The sequence below is a fragment of the Heliconius melpomene genome, chromosome 20 (assembly GCF_056956725.1).
Source record: "Heliconius melpomene rosina isolate 202511_hmr_F chromosome 20, ASM5695672v1, whole genome shotgun sequence".
NCBI lineage: Eukaryota > Metazoa > Arthropoda > Insecta > Lepidoptera > Nymphalidae > Heliconius > Heliconius melpomene.
Window position 1 is genome coordinate 2,523,359 of NC_140408.1, and position 13,250 is coordinate 2,536,608.

General features: G+C 32.6%; 1 protein-coding gene across 3 annotated transcripts in view; it reads right to left on the reverse strand.

Annotated features, from left to right (window-relative positions):
* nmo (serine/threonine-protein kinase nemo) overlaps window positions 1-13,250 on the reverse strand; it is an 88,518-nt gene that overhangs the window by 40,408 nt on the left and 34,860 nt on the right. For all 3 annotated transcript variants that reach the window (XM_085204559.1, XM_085204560.1, XM_085204561.1), the window contains exons 2-3: window positions 3,051-3,180; window positions 574-629 (exon numbers count right to left, since the gene is read on the reverse strand). In XM_085204559.1, coding sequence (XP_085060685.1) covers window positions 574-629; window positions 3,051-3,180 — 186 coding nt within the window. The remainder of the gene's footprint in view (window positions 1-573; window positions 630-3,050; window positions 3,181-13,250) is intronic.

The window sequence follows — 13,250 nt, forward strand, 5'->3', positions numbered from 1 at the left end:
AACATTATAATAAATATTATGCGCCATTTTATCATTAGAGTTTTTATCATTAGAGTTACCACGAAAAATGGTTGAATTATGATAATATCATTAGTTACATTGTGACGTCAAAGCGTTTTTTGGAACGTCATTGAACATAATAATTTAATAATTTATAAGTAAAATATAGGTCTGGATTTAATTTGGTCTTCTTTTGACACTCTATCCTACACATAGCAGAGTAGGCAGAGAGGACCTATGAAGTGGTTAAACGTTCAACGCTTTCTGCCTAATTCTGGAGGCATTGCGTGTTAAGTGGTAGAATGCATGTCGCGCTTGTCTCGAAATGCGAAATCTCGAAGGCCTAACAGTATGTTGTTTTAATGTTATTTGAAGATTAACAGTTTTCAGTGTGTGTTAATAATTTGCGAAAACTAGTTATTCAAATTTCATAAATATAATAATATGTATCCCTAAGGAAGAAAAAAAATATATATTCAAATATATATATACACTTATACAGTATAAAATAAATTATAAAGATATGATACGTATAAAAGAATTATTACAAATAATATTATTGAAAAAGGATACATTTCTTGGAAAAAGTCGAGGCTCGGCGGCTGGAGGATGTCTAACGCAGACAATACCTGGAAAAGATTAACTTGTTACAACTTACATATTAATAAATCTAAATGTGTTATATTATAATTAATGTTTATTATTTTCTTCTACAAAATTGTCTTTTAAGAAAACAAAAAGAAAAGAAGAAAGTGGCCATCATGATATCTTTAAAAACCATTACGGACTATTATTTTTTTAGTCATGTTTAATCGGCATTTACACTCAAAATATACAAAAAAAAAACAAACTTAATACTTATTTGCCAGTTTTACATACACATAAGCAGCTATGGCTTAAAAAGCGTTAAATTACGTTTTACATATGAAAACAGCATGTTTATCTGTTACATGGCGGTGGCGGGTTCGAGCAATTCGCACCAATTGCACCGTGCGATCCAATTTTCACGTTTCAATGCAAATCCTGTTTAAACAGGGCGACAAATACTCGGCCGCAAACAATACACGCTGATCGATAAAATACACATGCAAAATGAATAAATTATGAACGTGCCCCTTTGTAGTTGTACGATAAACACGCTAAATTAATTGTAATATAAAGCAAACTTCACTTAATTTTATCAATAACTAGTGGACCCGGACGCGGCTACGCCTGCTTCAACTATAAGAATATTTATTAAATATATTCATGAAATTATTTTCAATTCTAAATAGAATTAGTAAGAAAATATAAGCTCAAATAATCAAAAAGAATAATAAGTAGATACACATTATTAGAAAAAATTATCTGAGTTATTGAAATGAACTAACAAAAGGATTAAAAGTAACAAAGATATGTATTCTTAATATTAGAAAAAGTACCTAAAGTTTTCCGTACGTGCGTACATAGATATCGCCTCTACGAAATAACTAAACATTTCTCTCTATTGAGTATGATAATTTTAGCGGGCAATATCAAATAAAATAAGAAGAGAATCAAAGTGTATTTTAAATTAATTATAAACAAAAAATAAATTTCGAAAATGTATGAAAATTTATAAAACCGTCAACGTCATCTGCCCGTTCGCGTCGGTCATACTGTGCCGCCCGCTAGGTGGCTAGGTCATTTGGAATCACCTTAATTATTTATTAGAATGTTATACAGTAAACTATAATTTCAATCTAGATAAAATGCTAAAAGTGACTATTATATTTATTTTCATAAGGATGAATATCAAAACGTCGCGGTAACGGTTGCGTAGCGACGCGACGGTTGTTATTAACATGGCAGAATAAATTGCATGTCAAATTAGAATGTACTTTAAAATTTATTAGTATATATGTGTAATGTAATGTTATATAGCCTATAGCACTTCTGAAAAATGCAGCTTTCATACAAAACAAAAACAATGAAAATCGGACCAGTAGATCCAGAGATCTTAGCGTTCAAACAAACAAACAAACAAACAAACAAACTCTTCAGCTTTATTATATTAGTATAGATAATCAGGTTTATGTCGTATCCCGCATACAGCAGAGTAGGTAGAGGCAGCCTAGTGTCAAGACACTCCGTTCCCCACTATCTGCCGATTTTTTCGAGGCATTGCGTGTTGAGTGGGAGAACTCAACGCCAAGTCTTCGTGCCAGCGTGAAGAAATTAAAATATTTTTCAATAATCATTCATTCCCCCCATTCAGCTAATGGGGATCGAACCCACAACCGTCGAGTTGGCTGCAAAATAATTACAGGTTTACACAAAATTATGAAGGAGTTGATATTTTTTCTGGCATCAAGACAAAAAGAGACGCTTGTAAAAATAATGTATTCCTTCAACTTGCAGCATATTTGATAGACGGTATTCTAGACAACGGAAGGAAACTCACACTGTCTAGCCAGACAGCGCAGAAACATACACGCTTTAAACATAAGAAGTAGTTATATAAAACCCCAACCATGTGTGTAGCCGGAATAAAATGACAATACGTAAAGGAACATCTTAAAGTATGTTTAATCTAATATATGCACGAGTATACATATATACAAGCAAGATAGAGTGAAATTGAGAGGACCAAATAAGTGCTTTTCAGTCTAAATCTAGCTATCAAATATTAAATAGTAATTTAACATTTCAATATGTTTCACTAGTATTTTTTTTAAATAGAAAACTGCAATATAAGAAATATATTGTACGCAAATAGCGTAATCTGATGAAATCTACGACGAGCATTGTAATACAATACAATACAATGGCTCTCAAATACTTATTTAATACAATGTTACAGTCAGCTAATAAAGTAAATGCTTAATTAATATTACTATGAGAAATAAAACCGAACTTCTATTACGATAAGATTAACATAAAAAGTTATATATATTCAGTGTCATAAAATAAACTTATCAGTTAAAAACAACATAATTACAAAATTTTAAATTTTAACTCTATTCTATAAGAGGTAAATGGCAAGACCTGAATTTAATGAGTTTATTTGATATTTATAAGCAATAACTTACGTTTTCATGTTTAAAGAAACAGAGCATCTTGAGCTCGCGGAAGACGCGTTTAGAGGAGACGAGCGACTGGAACACGTTGGGCAGCTTCTTCAGGGCCACGCGGCGGCCATCGCGCGGGTCTGTTACTGCCCTGAGAACAAAAAAAATGGTTGGTTAGTAATTGGATTGGATAGAAAAGTAACTAATACTTTCTTACTATAATAAAATTGAGTTTGCCACTAAATAGATGCCAGTCTAAGTGATAATTAAATTATAGTATTGACGTTCAAAAGAGCAACTGCTGAGTTTCTTGCCAGCTCTTCTCAATAGAACAGCCTTCTGGGCCGGTACTAGCTTTATGTTCATTAACTCAAAGTGACTCGAAAGTGCTTACGAAATTCTATCAAAATATAGAAATTTGAATAACGTAATTTCCAATAGAAACATAAATACGCAAATTACACCTGTAAACAATGCAAAGTAACAAAACATTTATGCAAGTACATACAAAATATGAAATTTAACTCAATTTAATGAGGCTAGTCAGTCGTGGCGGAAGGGCACACTCGTGTGACTGTAAACGCGACAGGTTGTGGGTTCGATTTCCACTCGAGGAAATGAAATCTGTAAAGTTTTCATGTGTCGAGGCAAAGCGCGGCGCTGAGTTCTACCACCCAATACGCAATGCCTTTAGAATTCGGTGGAAAGTAGAGAGCGGAGATGTCCTATGACTAGACTCTTTCCGCTTACGCTGCTACATGCAGGATAGAGCGTAAAGCTGAAAAAAACGAAACTCAATTTAAAACTTTAACATATTAAATTGAATTTAACATTTTCCGTTCAAACAGTGTTCACAATTTCACTCTGACGAGGTGCACTGACGCGAATGCATTACGCTCAGCGTGCACTCACGTGTTAAGGTGAATAGTCCTCATAACATTTCCCTAAATAAACGCATACAAATAAATCACCCGAAATAACTAACCTTCGTGTCGTTGAAGTTATTTTAGAACACGACAAACGACAACGGAAAAGTTTTGGACGTATCATAAAAGAAAAGCAAGAAAAATGGTATGCAGGAGTGCTATTGCTATACGAGATGTCGATAACAAACAAAAACAACATGAGAATTAATATTGAAATTATAATTTCACATTGAAATTCTTTTAGTTCATAACTTCTTTTTTTATTTTATTTTGCACATACTATTAAAAAGAAAAAAGAGTTTAACAATATTTTTATATCTATAAATTTCAAGCGACCTAAAATATTGTATATTATCAACTATCACAACATTATTAATATGCCGGATTGTTAATTACCCAATAAATTGAGTATTCAGTTTATAAAAAAAAATAACAAACAGTTAAAAAATAAACAAAATTATCTTCATTATTGTACAGTCAATTAAAAAAGAATTTATTGTTGTTGATCCTTTAAACCTAGCGGTATTTCCAATCAAGCAGATCGGAGTCACCCACGATCAAGTCCAGTTCCGAAAGTATAAAAAATTTATAAGTTTGATCACAACGGGACATAAATATCTTTTATTAGTATTGAAATAACAAATTATTTTAAATTAGTTTGTTTATGAAAGATAACAAAACAATTATATATTATAACTAGTGGACCGGAACGCGGCTACGCCCGCTTCAACTATACAAATGTTTATTAAATATATTTATGAAATTGTTTTCAGTTTTCAATAGAGAGATGCGTTAAGCAAGCTCATTTTGGGTGACGTTTTCTAACAACAAACTTTGCAAATCGTTGCTTAGCAACGACGGTTGTTATTAATATGGCGTAATAAATTGCATGTCAATCTCTATATGAGTATTTTAACAATTAACTTAGCGTCTTGGCCCTGATTGCATAAAAGACAGACAGACAGACAGACAGACAGAGTTACTTTCGAATTTATTATATAGGTATGGATTATATAAAGTTCAAAAAAAATTCACAAAAGCGTATATCATTATTATTAGTTTGTTACCTGGAACAAAGTCAAAGACCTATTTATTAACAATGTACGTACAACGAAAGGCAAGTAACGAAATTGGCTTCGAGCGTCATGTAACGTTGTTGATACATAAATTAATTGATATAACACACCATTACTGCGCCACTCCCATATTTAGCGCGTGATGGCTGTGGCCCTATTTCGGCGACATTGAAAACAAACACAGGAAATGTTGTGAGGTTCGTAAAAATTAAACAGCGAGAACGACCAGTTTTTCAATGTAGGCATGTTTTGTCCTCAACGACCAACGATAAGTTTTTTCACGAATTTCTTGGCCTCGAAAAAAGTGCAAGAGATAAGAAATACTTATTGATATTGTAAATAATAAAACTAAGAAGAATGAATTATACAATCGTTTAGACGTTTGGGGAAGTTGAAAACATTAAGATTATGAAATGTGTTTTTTTGGTAAGCTGAAATGAAAGTTAAAGGGCCCACTTATACCTACATAAGGATCACGGTAACTGCTCTGAGGTCCAACCTCACCCTCATACTCCCGCACGAATCCAAGGAATGCTAAGTAGCTTTTTCTCCCAATTCTTAATCCTACGACACGAAACAATTTTTTCTTCATTCAAATCTACTTACGTCAAGTTGGACTAACACAACTATATCAACTTAAGAAGCATTCCTAAAAGAATATTTACAACCGAACTTACCAAAAAAGCCAAATAAACGTTTTAAACAAACAAAGACTTTACAGTCGTATTCCAAGACAAGCGGCAGTCGTCGTAACGACGTTTTAGGAAAACGGAACGGAATTACAAAAACAATAAAAGTAAATTAAGTGTGAACAGCAGTGTTTACGCAGCTCCTTCAATAACTTGCACCTTGTACCAATAAACGACGAAAGGGAACCAAACAATTGATTCTGAGTGCATTTGAGACTTTAGGAATGTGCCACGAGACGCTATGTTGGAGATGGAACAATAATATTAGAAATGTAACTCTCTTTACATATTTTAATAATATTCTTGCAACGCTTGCTTGCTTAAAAAATATCAGAATATAACAATAAGTCGATTAAAAATAAACACAGTTTTCTAAAGGGCACTGTAAATATCCAATGGTTTTCAAACAAGTTACTTATATATTTTCTGTTTTTCTAAGAAATATTATGTACATCCTCAATGTCGTATGAAAATAACTACTTAGTCAAACAATGTCACCCGTGACAGCCGACATTGTTTTTACCGGAGTATTATGGTATAGATTATTAATATTATACTCGTGAAGTGTTCATGAATATTCTGTTGCAATATTCATCTGAGTACTATACTTTTAATAAATATTATAATTTTCTTATATTTAATTATGTGTAAACCTGATTTTGCTAATTATATAAATATTGTTTAAGTCCCACATGTTTTTTTGCATGGCACATCGAGCAGATATCGTTTATGTTTTGTTCTATGGGTGACCTATAGTAACTGTACTACCTATTTCCAAACAGATGAAAGTAATAAATTTCGTATATAAACGGGAACGTATAAACGGGAGTAATTATCTAAGATCTGGTCAACCTAATACCCACTGGAAACTAATCCTTTCAAAGTAACAGTCATTTGGGAATGCTTGTATATTTCAGAGGAAGACGGTTCGATTTGGCAACGGCGGGCGAATGTTATGTATAACGAACAGGATGGCAATCCCGCAGGATTCACTCGCCTCGCTTTTATACCAAAATCTGAGACGACTCGCATATCATATTACGTATACCTAATGCAAGCTTCCCAGAGGAAGTAAAAAGCTGTGTAACGTAGACGCCATTTTATTAAAATATGAGACATTTAGACGCTGCAGCTTTTGACAATAACAAGAACTAAAGACTATTTTTGTACTAACTGATCTAGTATTTGTACTAACTAATCTAGGTAGGATAAAATTAAAAAAAAAATGGAAGCATACATGATTATTATTTATCTAACTCCGTTTATTAAAACATTACAGTAAAACGAAAGACGAGATATCATTTTAATAACTTTATTTATTACCTTTTGATGGAAAAGACTATATTTTAATATAAAAATATACTACAATGTTACATACACTACGAGCACTAACCGTTAATCTACAAGATATGTCCTGAAGCTTTTCACTGTGGTGATTCGAGCGTACAAACAACAAAGACCGTAATACTTTATAGACTTTAATTGAAAAGATACAAGTAAAATATCTATTTTTCTAACTTCAATGTGTATCCCGCACACTGTGTTCTCTCTGTCACAGGTAGACATAGAGAACGTATTGTTAAAACACTTCGTTCTTATTAAGATTTCGACGAATTCTAGTAGCATTGCCAGAATAATGGAATAACGGAATTCAACGCCATGTTTTGCCTCGTTAGCAAGCAAATGAAAATATTAATTATTTATTAATGACTGTTATGTTTACATGAAATAAAAAAATGTACATATGAATTTCTTACAACAAAATTCATTAGAAAATTAAGAAAGACGGATTGTAAATCTATGTATATTATTTCTATTTATATTATTAATTTTAGTTTTTCAAGGTATTTTTTAGCAGCGCAATAGATATTACGAAGTTAATCTATAACTATCTATGGTAATTATCTGACTTATACAGATAAACTAATCACGTAAACTTAAATAATAATAATAAAGTTATCGTATTTTTTTAAATTTCTTATTACATTTAATAAATTATACTACTATTTCTTTTATTATATATAAGATATACATTTTAGAAAAAAACATAGTTGCACTACATAAATATATGAATGTGTTATATTATATGAATCGTGAAGTTTCCGTGGGCGTAAGGCGATTGCGGTATTTATAGCGGTCGATACAAATGCCTGTACAATAGTGTGGACGAACCACAGGCCCAACTTATCTTATATACCTACTCAGAAATCTAGAACTAAGTAATCTTTTACCCAACTGCGAGACGCAAAGGAGAGCATAATATTTCGTCAATGTGATATAAAACAAGAAATACAACAATAAACCGAGAACCTAGGATAATATGAAAAACGTTAGAGATTAGACAGAAGAATATATGACTTCTATTTTTACATAACTAGCATTTTTGATTTAGGACATTTTAGGACTGGGACACCAGAGTGTCCCAGTGTCCCAATCCCAGAGTCCTCGAAACTACCCTAAAATTTTACAGAGTTAAATTCCGGTTATTACCTGTTTTAAACAATACCAAAAATGTCAACATTATTTTTATTGTCTAGACTAGACTAGAATATCTATCTAGACAAATTTATCAATGGAAAAGAAAAACAGCGGATCTAGACTTGCCTAATTGTCAAGAGGAATGACAGGAAGTGCGACTAAAAGTGTGTCAATGTCAGAGTATCGGGGACATTGGTTGTTTTTTTTTTCATATTTTTTGTACGGCCGAATATTCAATGCCGATGGCAGATATTGTTCACTTTAGTGACTCAACTGATGAATGAAATATTTTAAAGTCATTTTAAAAACTGGAGTTACGAATATCAAATATTATTTATTATGTAAAGTTTCGTTGGCAGCGATATTTTTCACTATTATTCTATAACAAAGAAGGATTAGTAAGTATTCTACATCTATAGAATAAAAAGCATATTGACTAATTAAAGTCTAATTAAAATTAAAGAGACATTTAACATCAATATAAATATATACAATGTGAATTGAAAACGTTAATTGAAAATAATGTTAGTTATGTTTAACATAAATCCTTGCAAATTTACGTAAACGAGGTCGAGGACGTCAATTAATTATTTAATAATTTTAATACTCAAAGTGTTGAAATAAAGCGCATTATTGCATACATTATTTTAAATCCGTACTCTTTAAAAATTAAAATTTCATTTTGTAGATATTTTTATCGAAAATCAGTTACTTCTCTACGTCCCAAATAAGTTATCTTTTAAAAAATAAATAGCAATAAGTTTATACATGTACAAATATGAAACATGTAAAAACATTGTGAACCTAAGATTACAGAGATAAAACTTAAAAGTAAAATTTCAATTCGTCGAGTGACACAAAAACGTTGCGTTCAAAAGAAATAAAAAGGGATTATTCCGCGTGTTTGGTTAGTTATGATAATCTGTGGCGAAGATTACGAACTTATTGTAAGTGTAGACTTTTCAAATGATGCCTAATATAAACCAAGTTATCTTCACACTGTAAGACATATCGTTCATATCGAATTCTGGAGGCATTGCATGGTGAGTGGCAGAACTTAACGCCAATAGTATAGTAGCTCAATAGTATAAGCACTTAATTTTTAGTTTTTATGTTTTATATAACGTAGATCTCTATCTATTGTTATAATAGAAAGCTTAGGAAAGACTACTGACATTTTGCCAGCTGGCTCTTGTATAACGCTATAAAATTGTAAAAAAATAAACAGTAAATATTTTATATCATTAATTTGCGAGTACCTAAGTAAATAAAAAAAAAAGTATATAAATACTTTTCAAATCACAAAATAATACTAATTCCAATACTTCGATCAGAAATAAACGTGAAAATAGAGAAGAGAAAAAAATAAAACAAGGCCTACATTACACAGGATTATCCCTTACATATGGTATATCTTATAGAAAATATCAAAATAAGAAGGTCGGATAATACGAATATAGAGAAAAAATGGATTTACGAAGAACAAGGCACATGCTCGACGAGATGTTACGTACGTTTTACTAATGGCTTGTACGCGAAGGTTTTTACGTTGCCTATACCTATTTATACGAAATATATATTTTTTAATATACTTTTTTAACATCACGCTGTATACTTCACGTAGCAACGCAGAAGGAACCTAATGGAACCCCATTTTCCACTTTTGCCGAATTTTGGGGGCATTGTGTATTAAGTAGCGGAACCTATAACTATATTCCTAATTGTTTTCCTTTAGCCCAAATGTTTTGGGTATATTTTTTATGACGGCACCACATGCGTTTCTAGTTTTGTGGTCCGCTGTTTATATTTAGCGGCGGATGGTATCTCCAGGAAGTCGTTACAACGCCAGTGTTTGACCTAATATAAGTAAATTAATAACTCAAGGCAGAGAAAAGAAATAGTAAAAGTAATGTTGTTTTAGTAAATATTTATGTGACACAAATATAAAATACACAAATCATTATTAAGCCATTTAGATTAATATTTTGAATAGCACAAAAGAGTCGTCAGCAAAGTGAAATCCACGGAACTGTTATGCAAAACGTAAAAAAAATAGTATGAAATATCAGTTCATAGATCACCGAAGCTCTCGAATATTAATTTCGCAACATTTTAAGCAACACATCATCTAGTATTAAAGAGCTTTTTGGCGCAGTGGTATAAGCGTGTGACTGTAAGCGTTACGTTTGTGGGTTCGATTTCTACTTAGATAATCTAATTATTATTTATTTATTTGAGTAACAAACCAAAGCGCGGCGTTGAGCTACACAACTTAACACGCAATGCCTCTAGAATTCAGTGCACAGTGGGGAGCGGAGTGACTAGGCTCCCTCTGTATACCCTGCTAAAAGAGGGATACAGCGTGAAGCTGGAAAAAAATCATCTAGTATCGCTTCACGATGTATCAAAATCAAATCAACTTCACGCTGTATCCCGCACACAGCAGGGTAGGCAGAGGGAACCTAGTGTTAAGTCACTCCGTTCCATTCCGTTCTTACTAGAACGCGATACTTCGCGAACGTATATGTGTACACAATACATATTAAAAGCTTGAAACGCACGAATCAAGTTTATTTCAGAACGTCAACGATTCTGAGATATTAATACGAGTTGTGATCGAGTTTTATTCGTGGGGAACAATGCACCGTTCCATTTATTTCTGCTAATCTGCAATACAGTGGAAAAGTGAAAGTTGGCGACTTTATTTGGCACTCTTTTGTTCGTACCTACTGCGCTTAGAGTAACAGTGATTTAAGAATAGATTAAGGTCATCATTATTTAACATATTTATATATTTAAATGCATTTTAAATAATTTCTTAAACTGCTTCACTTCATGGAATACACAACCGTCGCGTTACAGTCACACACTTGTGCCCCAGAGATCAATATAAAAACAAATCATATATTATAATTTAAAAAATAAATAAATCAAATAAATCAGTTTCACGCCGTATCCCGCACAGAGCAAGGTAGGCAGAGAAAGTAGGGAACGGAGTGTCTTGACACTAAGTTCCCTACTTTCTGCGCAATTCTGGAGGCATTGCGTATAATTGAACGATCACGATTTACGTTTTAGTCTATAAAAGTATTTCTGATATAGTCGTTAACCGTTTTAAATATTCCTAACTCGAGCGGCGCAGAAAAGGCCACTCGTCTATTTATATCCACGTCGAACCTAAGTTAGCGCAAATAGGTCTAGCTCGTCACCGACGCACGCCCTCATTCCACCTCTACGTGGGGCTTCGCATATGAAACTGGCAATATAAACCTTATGCAGTACGTATAAGCTCAACAACATTAGATTGATGTATCAAAGAGGCATGCTAATGTACTGACAGGACGAATCAGGAAGACCTTTTCATTAGTATGGATCATACAAATTAAGGACGTTAGGTGCCTAGTTCACCTCATCATATATCAAAGGATGACGTACAAAGATAAAAAACTACTGCCATTTTATATTCTTACTGGCTTTATCAAAAGTATAATATAAGAACTATTATATATAATTTATGCTACGAGTTTAATTACTTTTAACATGTTAAATTATCAACTTCTAGGAAATATGGTAAATTAGTTAAGTTGGTAATAATAGAAACATTAACCTTACTTATGAAAAAAAAGAGCTGCCACTTGCCCATAAATAGGCACGATTGTGACACTTAAAACAATGGTTTAAAGAACAATTAGTTCCTGCCTATGGAAACGTGACGCAAACATCGCTGATATATTGCTGTAATCACAGTTACAATATACATATGTCGGCATTTATCTTTCTTACTGAAGATATCGTTTTCTTTAATAGTATTATTTATTCGCTATTTCTTTACTCGCTATTTTTAAAAAATTCAATCATAAAGCGCGATAATAAATTATTTAATACGTAACAAAATTCTATAATATATTAAACGTTTCAGCAATTATATGAATACCAGCCCGACTAACGAGTACCATTACCGATACAATAATTGTGCAATGTTTGAATTGAAGCAACATTAAATGGAAACTAAGCGCGCCACTAATTTCAGAAGCAATTGTTTCGTTCGTAGTTGTTTTAACAAATTGTTATTCTATCGATATTTATTTATTTGCTTTGCATTCACGCCGCAAGAATCGTACATAGTGTCAAAACACTTAGTTTTCCGCTTTTAGCCCGAATTCGCACTATACGATTCAATACCATACTTTCTATATTCCTTATTGCCAAAAAAATGGTTTCTTAGATTATCGTACACCATCGCGTTATTAACCAATCCGACCTCGTACGCCTCGCTTACTTTAGTTAAAATTAAACAGCACTATGTGTGATAATTGTAATTTAAATAATATAGACAGACATATTATTAAAATAAGGGTCATTTGAAACTGTTAATACTATTAACTTAACGTCAATATTATATTAACAGTTAGTAAGTAACACTTTTCAAAAAATATCAACATTTAAATAGGTAGGTACTTTTAGGTAAGTAACATCGATGCTGTTGCGGCTTACGATATATAACAGCCTTTCCTCGTACACAAAGAACAATAGCCACTAAAATAAAACAAATAAATTGAAAGATTGAATAACGAAAAGCACTAAAAGCTAAACTCTAGTTTATAGTTAGCACGAACTGCATTCAAAACTGAGAACACGCTTATACTTCTACTAATAAAAACTTTGCAAATGATGGACAGCCTGTTCTTAAACGTATCTGGCAATATACGTTTAATTTGATGCTATTAATACCTAACTGAGCGATCGGCGCCATACATACATACATACACACATCAATATGAGAACGTCGCATTAACTTTCGATAGCAAACTTTCGTTTGAAGCCTAAGCGAAACCGTATAAAACAATGCCATTTACAATATCTATAATAACATATCAATCAGCACACGATACTATAACTTATTTTCTTCGTCTAAAAGTGAATATTAGACTGCGTTAAAGTCTAGGCAAGTCTAGGCAAGGCTAGGCGATGACGACGATAGCGGGGCACGTCACGCAGCACGCGGCGCACGGCCACGATGACGCGCCGCACGTCACTCTCAGCTGATCGTGA